Source organism: Pogoniulus pusillus, chromosome 43 (assembly GCF_015220805.1).
Source record: "Pogoniulus pusillus isolate bPogPus1 chromosome 43, bPogPus1.pri, whole genome shotgun sequence".
Taxonomy (NCBI): Eukaryota; Metazoa; Chordata; class Aves; order Piciformes; family Lybiidae; genus Pogoniulus; species Pogoniulus pusillus.
In genome coordinates, this window is record NC_087306.1 from 2,547,467 (window position 1) to 2,561,519 (window position 14,053).

General features: G+C 56.3%; 1 protein-coding gene across 1 annotated transcript; it reads right to left on the reverse strand.

The window, feature by feature from the left end:
* Positions 1-5,915: 5,915 nt before the first annotated feature.
* On the reverse strand, positions 5,916-13,663 carry RIT1 (Ras like without CAAX 1). Its single transcript, XM_064176140.1, has 5 exons — positions 13,373-13,663; positions 12,263-12,319; positions 11,222-11,295; positions 9,736-9,927; positions 5,916-8,449 (listed from the first exon to the last, which is right to left on the reverse strand). Exons 1-5 carry the CDS (start codon positions 13,464-13,466, stop codon positions 8,219-8,221), a joined length of 648 nt encoding a protein of 215 aa, XP_064032210.1. The 5' UTR covers positions 13,467-13,663; the 3' UTR covers positions 5,916-8,218.
* Between the last annotated feature and the right edge of the window lie 390 nt (positions 13,664-14,053).

Consider the following 14,053-nt stretch of genomic DNA (forward strand, 5'->3'; position numbering starts at 1 on the left):
GGCCTTAGAGGAGCTGAAGGGGGGCTACAAGAAAGCTGAGGAGGGACTTTTTAGGGTGTCAGGTAGTGATAGGACTGGGGGGAATGGATACAAGCTGGAGGAAGGGAGACTTAGATTAGTCACTAAGAAGAAGTTCTTCACCATAAGGGTGCTGAGACCCTGGAACAGGTTGCCCAAGGAGGTGGTGGAAGCCTCATCCCTGGGAGTTTTATGGCCAGGCTTGGATGTGGTTCTCTGAGCAGCCTGATCCAGTGAGAGGTGTCCCTGCCCATGGCAGGGGGGTTGGAACTGGATGAGCTTTGAGGTCATTTCCATCCCAAAGCAATGGAATCATAGAATGGTTTAGGTTGGAAGGGACCTCAAAGCTCAGCCAGTTCCAAGCCCCTGCCATAGGCAGGGACACCTCCCACTAGAACAGGTCACTCAAGGCCTTATCCAACCTGGCCTTGAACAGCTCCAGGGAGGGAGCAGCCACAGCTTCCCTGGGCAACCTTTCCATCAGAAGACCTAAGGATCATTTTCCCACAGCCCTCCTGTCCCTCTCCTTTCCAGAGGAACTTGCTGGCTTGGATCCAGCTCCATCAATTTCACTCTGACTGGAGAAGCCTGTACCTAAATTAGTCACATGAATGGGTCCATGCTATGAGCAGAACCCCACAGTGGATGAGCTTTGAGGTCCCTTCCAGCCCTGACAGTTCTGAGGTTCTGTAAAAATAAAGGTATAAGAAAAGAAAGAACAACAAAACCTCAAAGGTCTTCTCCAGTAACTGCTTGAAGCCAGCCTGGACCTTCTTAGAGCACACAGCACCAAGAAGCTACTGTGCCTGCCACAGGGCAGCGACAGGGCACCTGCCTGGCATCAGGGAACCAAGCAGGCTGGCAGAGAGCTCCAGGCTCACCCATGCCAACCTCTCCCCCAGCCCTGCCCAACCAACCAGACTATGGCACTCAGTGCCCCCAGCCAGCCTTGGCTTCAACACCTCCAGCCATGGGCACTGCACCACCTCCCTGGGCAGCCCATGCCAGTGCCAATCACTCTCTCTGGGCACAGCTTCCTCCTAACATCCAGCCTGAGCCTACCCTGGCACAGCTTGAGACCCTGGCACAGCTTGAGACCCTGTCCCCTTGTTCTGTTGCTGGTTGCCAGACAGCAGAGCCCAACCCCACCTAGCTACAGCCTCCCTTCAGGTAGTTGTTGACAGCAATGAGCTCTGCCTGCCTCTTCTCCAGGCTAAGCAACCTGCAAGTGCTGTGTCTGAACTCCTGCTTTCACTCCTGTGCTCCAGGAATCCTTGGGGAGATCCTTTCTGTACTGGGACAAATGAGAAGTGAAGAACAGAGCAAGAAATTAGGAGAAGGTAAGGAAGGGGCAGAAAAAGGCTCAACCCAACCCCCCTGGAGTCAGACACTGACTGAAGCAGCAGCACAAAGCCCCTCAGTGATTTCCACAGCCTCATCCTCTGGTAGCAGCTGGCACCAGTGGACAGTCAGGAGCTGGGAAGGGGCATTGGGTGGGCAGACAAAGCAGCGATTTGACTCTAGAAGCTCATTTGAGAGCTGCTCCTGGATCCCCAGCCCAGACTGAATGTTCCAGGAATGCTTTTGTGCACCTCACCCTGTGCAAGTCTTTTCCTCCAGTGCTGTGCTCTGTGACTTGTTTGTGTGCAGCTCCCTCCCAGCACTGCAGAGCATTGCCAGGCACAAAGCCATGTCCTGGGCACATGCCAGTGGTGTTTCCCCAGCAACACCGAGCGCTGCAGGCACTCCAGTGCTGTGCCTCACTCCTCCTGATGGCTTCCATGGAGCAAAGCACCGAGCTCCAGAGCTGTTCAGCTGTCTTGGGGCTTCAAATGAACTTCAGGGCTCATCTCCCAGCACACACAACAGTTTGCCCAGGGAACACCCATGGCTGCAGCTCTGTGCCAGAAGGAAGGGCATCATCCCCCACCGAGGCCTTGCAGTACCTCTCCTGCCCTCCCCAGCACAAACACAGCACAGCTGATGCTGAACTCAGGCTCCTTTACATGGGGACAAAGGAGAAAACCCTCCAAGTGCAGCAGGGCCCTTCCCCATTGCTCACCAGAGACCTCCTCAGCCATTTGAGAGACACAGAGGAAGGAATCACAGAACGATGCCAGCTTGGGAGGGACCTCAAGGATCATCTGCTCCAACCCTCCTAGGTGGTGGTGCAGCTGGAATGAGCCCAGCACCCTGTCAAGCTGAGCCTTAGAGCTGCTGAGTGCAGGGGAAGCCATTGCTGGCCCTGGGGATCGTTCCCAAGTGGCTGAAGCACTCAGAAAGGTTAAGGAACTTGACCTGAGTCCTGCTCTGGTGATTAGATGCCAACAGTGGCAGCCAGGCAAGTGCTGAGCACACAAAGCCCTGGAGGTGATGTGACCCAGGTGACTTCCTCATGCAGCTGGGTTCAGAGCCCATTGACTCCAGGGAGACCTAAAGCAGCCTTCCAGCACCTGAAGGGGGCTACAAGAAGGCTGCAGAGGGACTGCTCCCCAAGGCCTGCAGGGACACAGGACCAGGGGCAATGGCTTCAGAGCAGAGCAGATTTAGATTGGATGTCAGGAACAAGTCCTGCACCATGAGCATAGTGGAATGCTGGAACAGGTTGCCCAGGGAGGTGGTTGGGGCCTGCCCCTGGAGATACTCAAAGCTCCACAGGGCTCTGGCAATCTGCTCCAGTGGAGGATGTCCCTGCTGGCTGCAGAGGGGCTTGGACTGGACGAGCTTTGGAGGTCCCTTCCAGCCCAGACCTGACTCTATGACTCAAGCCACTGTGGCTCCTTTAGCACCTGTGCTGCCCCTCGACTTCCTCCTCCTCTGTGCTGCAGCTGAGCTCAGCCTTTAACCACTTCCAGTTGCTTCTCATGGCAAACCCCAGAGGTTTTAAGCAGTTGGCTGCAAGTCCTCACCCAAAGCATGCAGCAGCTGAAGTATTTTCTCCTTGTTGCAGAAAGATGTGAAAGAAGGGGGAGGGGGGAAACTACCCTGAATCTCTCTCCTCATCCTTCCCTGCTTGGCTTCGGCATCTCTTACTGCACTGCCTCGAACAAGCCAACAAATGGTTCTCAGAGCCTGCAGCTGACACAGAAACAAAAGGATTTGCATCAGAAAGAAAGGAAACAGAAAAGCCAAAGGGATGAGGTTGACAAAGCACCAGAAACAAAGTGGGTTTGTGGGGAGCATGGAAGCTCAGCTCCGACCCTTTCCCACCTTCCCCGGGGCTGGGTGCCGATGCCATTGAAACCAACAGGGTTTTGTGTTGCCTGCAGCACCGCTGAGCCTCTCCTCCTCTGCCTCACCTCATTCCCGCTAGGAGCAGGCGAGTTGCCATGGCAACGCCATTTGCTTTCCATGGCAGATGCTGGCTCAGGCCTCTTTGGGCATTTCCTCTGAGCAGGCAGTCAGGACCAGCTCCTTTCCCAGCGCCGAGCTCCCGGCAGTGCTCAGGGAGCAGAAGCTGCCAGCAGATGAGTCATGGAAGCACAGCAGGGCAGGGGTGGGTAGGGACCTCCAAGGGGCTTCCGAGTGCCCTTACCTCAGCCTTGTTCAGAGGCACTCAGGGAGGCATTTGACCACCTCAGACAGACCCCAGGGCCCAGCCCTAACCCTGGGACTGTCCAAACTTCAGAAGTCTTCTCCTGAAGCCAAGCTAGGCCTGCTTAGAGCCTCCTCAGGGCACCAGGAAGCCACTGTGCCTGCCTGCCACAGGGCTGTAACTCAGCAGCTGCCTGCACACCTCCAAGTGCTGTGTCTGAACTCCTGCTTTCACTCCTGTGCTCCAGGGATCCATGGGGAGATACCTTCTGTACTGGGACAAATGGGAAACAGGACAGGAAGCAAAGGACATAGCAAGAAATAAGGAGAAGGTAAGAAAGGGGCAAGAAAACAACCAACCCACCAAAAAAACCCCACCCAAGCCTCTGACCTCTGTGCTGCACAACAGCTCTACCCTTCAGCCTGGCATGGAAGAGACTCCAGAGGCAATTCTTAGGCTCTGCACCAACACAAAACCTGCTGCACCACAGGCAGGTGGGGTCAGGCCCAGCCAGAGTGGGTCCTGTGTGACCAACCCTACCTGGCCTCCAGCAAAGCCTCTGACACCCTCTCCCATGGCAATCCCTTCCAGACCCTTGTGGCCCATGGCACAGCCTAGTGGACTCTTGGCTGGATGGACCCAAGGAGTTGGGATCCATGGAGTTCAATCCAGCTGGTGACAGGTCACAAGCAGTGTCCCCCAGGCCTCAGTGTCCCCCAGGGCCACTCCTGTTCAGCATCTTCATTACTGAGGGGATGGAGGTCACCACCAGCAAGCTTGCAGAGGACCAAACTGGGTGGCAGTGTTGATCTGCTGGAGGCTCTGCAGAGAGGTCTGGCCAGGTTCAATCCATGGGCTGAGGTTTAACCAGACCAAGTGCTGGGTCCTGCACTTGGAGCACAACAACCCCAAGCACCACTGCAAGCTTAAGACAGAGAGGCTGGAAACTGCCTGGTGGAAAAGGATCTGGGGGTGCCCAGGGGGCCAAGGAGGCCAACAGCATCTTGACCTGGATCACAACCAGGGGTGAGGAAGTGCTGGGGACCCTGTACTGGGTACACCTTGAGCACTGGCTTCAGTTCTGGGCACCACAGAGGTGCTGGAGCATGCCCAGATAAAGGCAATGAGGCTGGTGAGGGGTTTGGAGGTTGTTGTATGAGGAGTGGCTGAGTCTGGAGAAGGCTGAGGGGAGACCACATTGCTCTTTACAGCTCCCTGAGAGAGAGGAGGTTGGAATGAGACTGGGGTTGGGCTCTTCTGCCCAGGAACTAGTGACAGGATGAGAGGGAAGAGGTTTAATTGTGCCAGGGGAGGTTTAGGTTGGACAAATTTCTTTACTGAGGGAAGAAAACTTTCTTTAGTGAGGCAGTGGTGAGGCACTGGAACAGGCTGCCCAGGGAGGTGGTGGAGTCATCCCTGGAGGTGTTCAAGCAGCTGTAGCTGTGGTGATTCAGCACAGGGTTTAGTGGTCATGGTGGTTAGGCTGCAGCTGGGACTCGATCTTAAAGACCTTCTCCAACCTCAGTAACTCTGTAGAGCTCAGCAGATCCAGAGAGGTTTTGCTCCCCCTCTACTCTGCCCTACTGAGACCTCACCTGGAATACTGCATCTAGTTTTGGGCTCCCAGTTCAGGAGGGACAGGGATCTAGTGGAGAGAGTCCAATGGAGAGCTACAAGGATGCTGAAGGGACTGCAGCACTGCCTGATAAGGAGAGGCTGAGAGCCTTGGGGCTGCTTAGTCTGGAGAGGAGAAGGCTGAGAGGGGATCTGAGCAATGTCTGTAAACATCTGAGGGCTGGGGGTCAGGAAGGGACAGGGACAGGCTCTGCTCACCTGTGCCCTGCCACAGGACAAGGAGCAATGGATGGAAACTGCAGCACAGAAGTTCCACCTCAACCCCTTACTCACAGAATCGGTCAGGGCTGGAAGGGGCCACAAGGATCATCTAGTTCCAACCCCTCTGCCATGCCCAGGGACATCCTACCCTAGATCAGGCTGGCCAGAAGAGGGTCCCAGAGCCCTGGCACAGGCTGCCCAGAGAGACTGTGGAGTCTCCTTCTCTGGAGCCTTTCCAGCTCTGTCTGGATGTGTTCCTGTGCCACCTGCACTGGATTCTCTGCTCCTGCTCTGGCAGGGAGTTTGGACTCTATGATCTATGGAGGTCCCTTCCAACCTCTGACATGATCCTGTGATCTTTCACCATCTCAGAGGCCTCAATACCCACACTTGGGGGCATCCTGAGATGACTGAAGAGAAGCAGCCAGCTGCTGGGGAAAGAAAAACACACCAAAGAAGAAGATGATTCTTTGCTTCAGCACTCTGAGGCTGAGCAGCCTCCTACAGCACAAACCAACCCCGAGGCTTGTATGAAAAAATGATATATTGTGTCAAATAAAACCACAGCTTCTGGGTACAAACTCAGACAGGACAAAAATAAAAACTCTCCTCCAGTAACACTGGGTAAAGAAAAAAAAAAAGCAAACCCAAAAACACAACACCACAAAGAATAAAACCCAACCCAACCCCCAAAGCAAAAGTGCTTTGCTGCTCTTCTGATCTAACAATTCTACAAGCAACAGGCTCACAACAGCAGAAGAAAGCTTCAGTAGACACTGAGGTTGCATTGAAGGAAGGGAGTAAGGCACAGAGGTGGGATTTAAAGGTGGGAGACAGCTCCCCCCCACCCACCCCTGCCTCAGGGCTCTGGGTTCTGCTGCCAGGTTACCTCTAAGCTGACTCAATCCTTGTGTTGCTTAACTGTATCAAGGCAAAACACAGAGGAACTTTGTGGGCACCAGCAGGGCCCCTGGGGCTGAAATGGTTTTCAGCAGGACAGAGTAGGCAGAGCTGCCTTTAGAGCAACCTTCCCTCAGCTGCTGGCCCTTCTCCAGTGCTCTGCTAAATGGTTTGGCCTGAGATTTTGCTGTGAGGCAGCATCTGAGCCCCCAGGGAAGGGTCAGGAGGGCCTGCAGTTAGCACTGGAAACGAGGAACAGAAACTCAGCTCAGCCACAGCCAACATCCAAAACGTTGCCCCCTCCCATGTTAAATCTGCCCCACAGAAAAGACTTTTAACCCCAACAGGCACAGAATTTCCAAGCCTAGCTTAAGCAGTAAGGACTTCAGCAAGGACAAAAGGAGTTGAAGTTCATCTGTTTGTTATCCTCACTCCTTGCACCAATTCTTTCACACAAGGATTTGCAGGTCTGGCTGTGCTACCACAGGCAGCTGCCCAGGGCTGGCACTGCAGATCTGAGTGCTCCTCAGAGAGGTTAAGAGCTGCTGACACAGGGATCAAAGAGCAACAGGAGCTGTGCTAAGTGGAGTCTTTAAGTTTCCTCTTCAATGGAGACTTCAATTCTCTACAGCAACTTCTTCAAACCAGGTCTGAGTTACCTGCCCACGACCTAAACAAAGCCAGGAGGAACACAAACACTTCTCTCTCTCTGCTGGCTAACGTTCTACAACTGATGTGCAGGCAAAATCAGCTCCAAGGCAGAGCCTCTCCCTCTGTCTGCCTCAGAAGCAACTTCCCTGCCCAAACCCCTGTCCCTGCCCTGCCTGCACACCCAGGGTCAGGGCTGTGAGGATCTGCCAGGCCTGTCCTTTTGCTAACTGCTTCCTCCCACTGCACTCACAATCCTGTTAAGGCTGCACTGGAAGAATCTGACCCGGATTAGGGATCTCAGTTTTCAGACTCAACAGTTAGCAGAGGAGAATATGCAGTTAACTGTGTCAGAGACTTGTGCCAAGCAAAGATGCTTCTGGGAGGAGAGAGGATGGAAATGAAATAAATAAGCCTGCAACACCATTACAGCTCTGATGTGAACAAGCCAGAAAAGTCCAAGCTGTGTCTTCCACAGCACCTCCAGCACTCTGACCTGCCACACTGCTCTGGCAGCAGCACAGGAACTGCTCAGAGTGGCAGGAAATTGCTACATCTTCACCCACTGCTGCCAAGGTGCAGCTGCCTCAGGAACCCTCATTTGCTCTTCTTTTCCTGGCTTGGTTAGAATCACCCTCACAGCACTGCTGATTAACTGAGCACGGCCAGAAAACCTGGGACAGATATTCCACATGATTCCTGATGGGAGAAACATCTCCTCAGTGAGAACACAACAGCTGTGGCACAGCTCCCCTCGGTCCCTGCACAGCTCCTAGTCACGACACAGGCTCTGTAAACCACTTCTCAGCACGACCTCCAGAAGCCTGCTCCAAGGAGCAGCAACACTTCTCTTGTGCAAACCACCAGGAACAAAATTAACTTAAGTTAGGGTGGGTAGAACTTCAAGCAGTATTTTTACACCAATTCAGCTGCCAGGATGCAGTGACCAAAGGCGAAAGACTCCAAAGTGCAGGCACAGAAACCTATCAGCGATTTGTAACCACTGACATCATCCAAGCAACATTTGCTGCAGCCAGTAAAAAAAACCCAAATGTCAACAAAATAGAAGTACAGCTGTTAAGAGTGGCTTAGGTGTCCAGGCTGAAGGGAACAATCCCTCTGGAACAAGAACTGGTAACAGTTAACACTTTTCCCTCATCAGAGTCCCCCCCATGGGGTTCCAAAGGCGCCGCCAAAAACATCGTCACTAACCCAACTTTGGTTACAAAAAGGCTGCTCACAGGTTTGGTTTGTTCTTTTGGCAGAGGGAATTCTCTCTGTTCAGGTGACTGAATCCTTCTTCCTCCTAAAGGGGGACTTCAGTCTTTTCCAGACACTGCTTTTGGGTTTGGATTTCTTCTCCATGGCCATCACAGCTTCCTTCTCCTTCCTGCGGATCTCCCGCACCAGGGCGTGGAAGACGTCGTCGATGTAGTAGCGGTAGGCAGCTGAGGTCTCGAAGAAGGGGCAGCTGAACTCTCGTGCCAGGGCTGAGCCCTCCTCTTTGGAGACCTGCAAACAAAGCAGAAAAGGTTCATGCCTGTGAAGAGAACAAACCCCAGCAAGTCTCTTTCCTCACCCTCTCTCGTGCTGCTTGCTGTGCAGCTGCGCCTGCGTTCGCCCAGCTCCAGCACAGCTCCACTCACCTCACCCCTGGGCACCACGAGGAGAGGCTGAGGGAATTGGGAAGTTAGCCTGGAAGAGAGCAGGCTGAGTGGGATCTGATCAATGCTCATTGACACTGAGAGGCTGGCCATCAGGAGGATGGGACCAGTCCTTTGTCAGTGGTGTCCAGTGCCAGGACAAGGGGTAAGAGGCACTGAACGCAAGGAGAAACTTCTGTAACTGGAGGGTGGTGGAGGCCTGGAGCAGGCTGCCCAGAGAGGTGCTGCAGTCTCCACCCCTGGAGTCATTCCAAACCCACCTGGATGTGTTCCTGGATGCCCTTCTCCAGGTGACCCTGCCTTGGTCTCCAGAGGTCCCTTCCACTCCCCCCATCCCGTGTGATGCTGTGCCCCTTGCCTTGCTTTCTCTCATCCCCCTGTAGCAATCACCCACAGGACTCTACAGCCACCAAGCAAAGGCCTCTGAAGCAATCTCCTTTTCTTGGAGCTTCAGCTAGAAGCTGCCTAACAGGAGCAGCCCCTGGCCCTAACACAAGCATCTGTCAGTCTGAGAAGGTCATTTCCCTCTCCTGGTCCAAACCCCATCGTGTTTCTTAAAGTACTTCCTCAAACCAAGACAAACCTTTCCAAACGACTCCCCCCAACCAGCCCTCAAACCCCCATCTCGCCATGGCCACAGAAAAGCAACCCTCACTCCCCAGCCTGGCCACCTCTTAGCATGGTCTGTGAGGCTCAGCAAGGCTCTGGGCAAGCTGATCTCGTTGAGGATGCCTCTGCTTACCGTGGAGAGGGCTGGACTAGATGACCTTTGGAGACCCCTCCCAACCCAGACCATTCTCTGGCTGCTCTACCACAGCCACAACTCTCCCACTACAACACACACTGAAAATCCCTCTACTTCCAAGCAGACAAAAAGTCCCTCTGGAACTGGCTGTCTGGAGTAGTGAAGCTCTGCTTCAAGCTGCTTACTCAAGCTAAAAGTAATTCCTGTCCTTTCTCTGGGTCCTTCTCCAGGCTCTCCACTGCCAGTGCCCGCTCCTGGCACGCTCCGGATCGAGCGAGTCCTCCTCTGCCGCTCAACATCCCAAAGAGGCAGAGAGAGGGAGGACAACCTCCGACTGCCTTTTCCAAGAGAAGCAGCTGGGAATGCTGAGCCTCTTCTGTGCTCTTTACCTGACGCAGCTGGGCCAGGTCAGACTTGTTGCCCACCAGGACCACGGGGGTGTCGTCGGTGCGGCGCACGCGGTAGATGAGCTGCTTGAACTCGCGCACCTCGTGGAAGCTGCGCCGGTCTGTGATGGAGTAGCAGATGACAAAGCCCTCACCAGCCCTCATGTACTGGTCTCTCATGGCTGTAAACTCTGCCTGGGAACAGACAGGGACACTTCAATGGCACAGATCCAGCCACTTCCCAGCCTGCTGAGAAGGGGAAGGGCGAGATGCGCTCCGAGAGCGGCTGCGCAGCAGCTCTGCGGCTGAGCCACCTCCTGGGCTGGTGGGATGCAGGATGAGCACCAAGGCTGCCTGGCTGCAGAGGTCATCCCAACCTGTCAGGCAGCAGCAAACACATCCTGCCTGTGGGTTGTGAACAGCAAAGTGCAGCAGAGAAAGCAGGGCCTGAATCACAGAACTGCTGAGGCTGAAAGAGACCTCAGAGATCAGGCAGCCCAGGGCTCGCCTGCAGCTCCCAGCCCCAGCACTGCTGCTGAGCCACAGCACTAACCCATGGCCCTCAGCACCACATCCAAGTGGCTCTGAAACATCTCCAGGGGTGGAGACTCCACCACCTCCCTGGGCAGCCTGGACCAAGGCCTGAGAACCCTTTCTGGGAAGACATTTTTCCTAATGTCCAACCCGAACCTCCCCTGGCATCACTCGAGGCCATTTCCCCTTGTCCTGTCACTTGCTGCATGTGAGAAGAAAGTGAGAATCTCCACCTGGCTCCAACCTCCTTTCAGGAAGCTGTAGAGGGTGATGAGGTCTTCCCTCAGCCTCCTCTTCTCCAGACTAAACAACCCCAGGTGCCTCAGCTGCTCCTTACAAGATCTGTCTTCCAGACCCTTCCCCAGCTCCACTGCCCTTCCCTGGACCTGCTCCAGCCCCTCAATGTTCTTCTTGGAGTGGCCCAAAACTCACCCCAGGATTCAAAGTGTGGCCTCACCTCTGCCAAGTAAAGGAGGACAAGCACTATTCCTGATACAAGCCAGGATGCTGGTGGCCTTCTTGGCCACCTGAGCACACTGCTGCCTCACCTTCATCTGCCCATCAATCAACACCCCCAGGTCCTTCTCCGCTGGGGCAGCTCTGCAGCCACTCTGCCCCGAGCCTGTCACACTGCATGGGGTTGTTGTGGGCCAAGTGCAGCACTCAACACCTGCCTGACATTATTGGATCTCAACCTGTTGGCCTCAGCACAGCAACTCAGCCAGGCCAGATCAAAATATCCCCATGGAAACACAGCACCCTCTTAGCTGCCTACGCACAGCCAGCGTGAGGCAGCTGCTGTAAGCAGCACAGCACCCAGAAGGACTGAGAGCCTGGAGGGAAAGCAGCAGCCAGGGCTGCCTGCTCTGCTTCTCTGCGCCCCTGAAAGGATTTCTGTCTCCACAGCTGCCCACCACAGGCTGCTCCACACCCTCCCAATTCCTTCAGCACTCACCTGTCCTGCTGTGTCCAAGATATCCAGGTTGGCAGGTTCGTCGTCGATGCGGATCCGGATTTTGTAGGCATCCTCTGTGGATTCAAGGCATGTTCAGGATCACAAAGGGATCCAGGTTGGAAAAGCCCCTCAGGATCACCCAGCACTACAACCCTACTCTACGAGATGCACCTTATACCATATCCCCAAGCACCACATCCAAAGGACCTTTAAACACATCCAGGCTGGGTGACTCCACCACCTCCCTGGGCAGCTCATTCCAGTCCCTGACCACTCTCTCCGTGAAAAACTTTCCCCTAATGTCCAATCTAAGCCTCCCCAGCCTCCATTTGAGGCCATTCCCCCTTGAGGTGCTGGAACATGTCCAGAGAAGGGCAACAAAGCTGGTGAAGGGCCTGGAACACAAACCCTATGAGGAGAGGCTGAGGGAGCTGGGGGTGTGCAGCCTGGAGGAGGCTCAGGGGTGACCTCATTGTTGTCTACAACTACCTGCAGGGAGGCTGTAGCCAGGCGGGGGGTGGCCTCTTCTCCCAGGCAAGCAGCAATAGAACAAGGGGACACAGTCTCAAGCTGTGCCAGGGTAGGTCTAGGCTGGATGTTAGGAGGAAGTTGTTGGCAGAGAGAGTGATTGGCATTGGAATGGGCTGCCCAGGGAGGTGGTGGAGTTGCCATCCCTGGGGGTCTTCAAGAAAAGCCTGGATGAGGCACTTAGTGCCATGGTCTGGTTGACTGGCTAGGGCTGGGGGATAGGTTGGACTGGATGAGCTTGGAGCTCTCTTCCAACCTGGTTGATTCTATGATTCTGTGATTCAATGACCAGCGAGAAGAGGCCAGCAGCAGCCTCTCCACAATGTCCCTTCAGGTAGATGCAGACAGCCATGAGGAGAGGATGAGAACACAACTCAGTAGTCATCAGTTCAGGAGGAGGCTGTGACCCCAGAGCACCTGCTCCGACACCTCTGTGCTGCACCAGCCTGGTCTTTATCCACTCCTCGGCATGTAGCAAGCAAAGAGGAAAGAGAAGAGAGAGATTTCCCTTACCAATCGTGGGGTCGTGATCCTCCGGGAAGCGGTGGCTGATGAACTGCATCGTCATGGCTGCAAAGAGAAAGCACAGGCACCATTGCACACCACTGTGGGCTTCAGCAGCTTGGAGCAGCTTTCCGGCGCCTGAAGAGGGCTAAGGGAAAGCTGGGGAGGGACTTTTGACAAGGGCTTGGAGTGCCAGGAGGAGCTGGAAGAGTGAGACTGGAGATAAGGAAGTGAGAGAGTGAGGGTGGAGAGACCCTGGCACAGGTTGCCCAGGAAGGTTGTGGCTGTCCCCTCCCTGGAGGTGTTCAGGACCAGGTTGAACGAGGCCCTGAGCAGCCTGGGCTGGTGGAGGTGTCCCTGGGCATGGCAAGGGGCTGGAGCTGGAGGAGCTCTGAGGGTGTCCCTGGGCACGGCAAGGGGCTGAAGCTGGAGGAGCTCTGAGGGTGTCCCTGGGCACGGCAAGGGGCTGAAGCTGGAGGAGCTCTGAGGGTGTCCCTGGGCATGGCAAGGGGCTGGAGCTGGAGGAGCTCTGAGGGTGTCCCTGGGCACGGCAAGGGGCTGGAGCTGGAGGAGTTCTGAGGGTGTCCCTGGGCATGGCAAGGGGCTGGAGCTGGAGGAGCTCTGAGGTCCCTTCCAACCCAACCCATGCTGGGATCGCTCAAGGCTGGGCAAAGATCTGCCCCTTCAGCAGGTCGTTCTTTCGCGAACGGCTGAAAACAAAACCGCTCCCGGGGCAAGACTGGAAAGGCGGCGGCGGCGAACGGAGTTAACCGGCTCAGGAGACGGAGAGCTGAGGCCTCGTCCCCGGCGGAGCTCTCGCTCGGGAGCCTCACGAACAAAGCTGCCCACGGCCGAAACGCGGAAGGGGACGGCAGAGCATCCCCCGGGACACGGCGCAGGGCCCGGGACCGGGATGTTTTGTGCACGGCACACGTCACGTCCTGCCTGCCGAGCACACCGACGCCCGGGCCACCGGCGCAGTCCCCCGGGCCGCTCGGTGCCGCTGAGAGGCAGGCGGCAGCCTCGCCCGCCACAGGACCGAGGATCCTCGGGGTCGCCCCCGCCCCGGCCGCCCTCCCCGCGGTTCCTACTCGGTCCGTCCGGACGGGCCGTACGCACCGCTCTTGCCGACGCCACCGGCGCCCAGCATCACCAGCTTGTACTCGCGGGACTGCCCCGGAGCGCCGCCGCCCGGGCGGGCTCCGGAGTCCATCTCCTCAGCGCCGAAGAAAAGCCGCTGCCGCTAAAGAGCGGAAAGGAGCACGGGCAGCGGCAGTCCCTTGCCCGGCTCTGCGGCGGCACCGCCGCCTGCCTCTCCCGCCTCACGCCCAGGCTCCCCGGCCCCGCCGCTCCGCTCCGCTCCGCTGCCGGCCGAGCCCAGGCGGCGACGCTAAAATGGCGGCAGCGACTCCACCGCCTGGCCACGCCCCCAACGAGCAGGAGGCGGAGCTCGGGCGGCTGCCCTGTGGGCCGGGTCCTAGCGCCGCCCGCCGCTGCCGGCCTCCCGCCCCCGCCCCGCAACGGCAAAGACCGCGGCGAGAGCGAAAACGCAGCAGGGCGGATGGAGGCTGGACAGCGGGAGGCAGCTCCGCACAGTCAGGGGAGCGAAATGCTGCAAGCGCATCACAGAGAGGTGAGGGAAGCCTCATCCCTAGAGACATTCAAGGCCAAAGCTGACGGGGCCCTGAGCAAGATGCTGCGGGTGGTGTTTCTGCTGCCTGCAGGGAGCTTGGACAAGATGCCCCTGGAGGGTCCCTTCCCACCCGATGCAGTCTGTGATACCCAACTTCAACCTTCCTT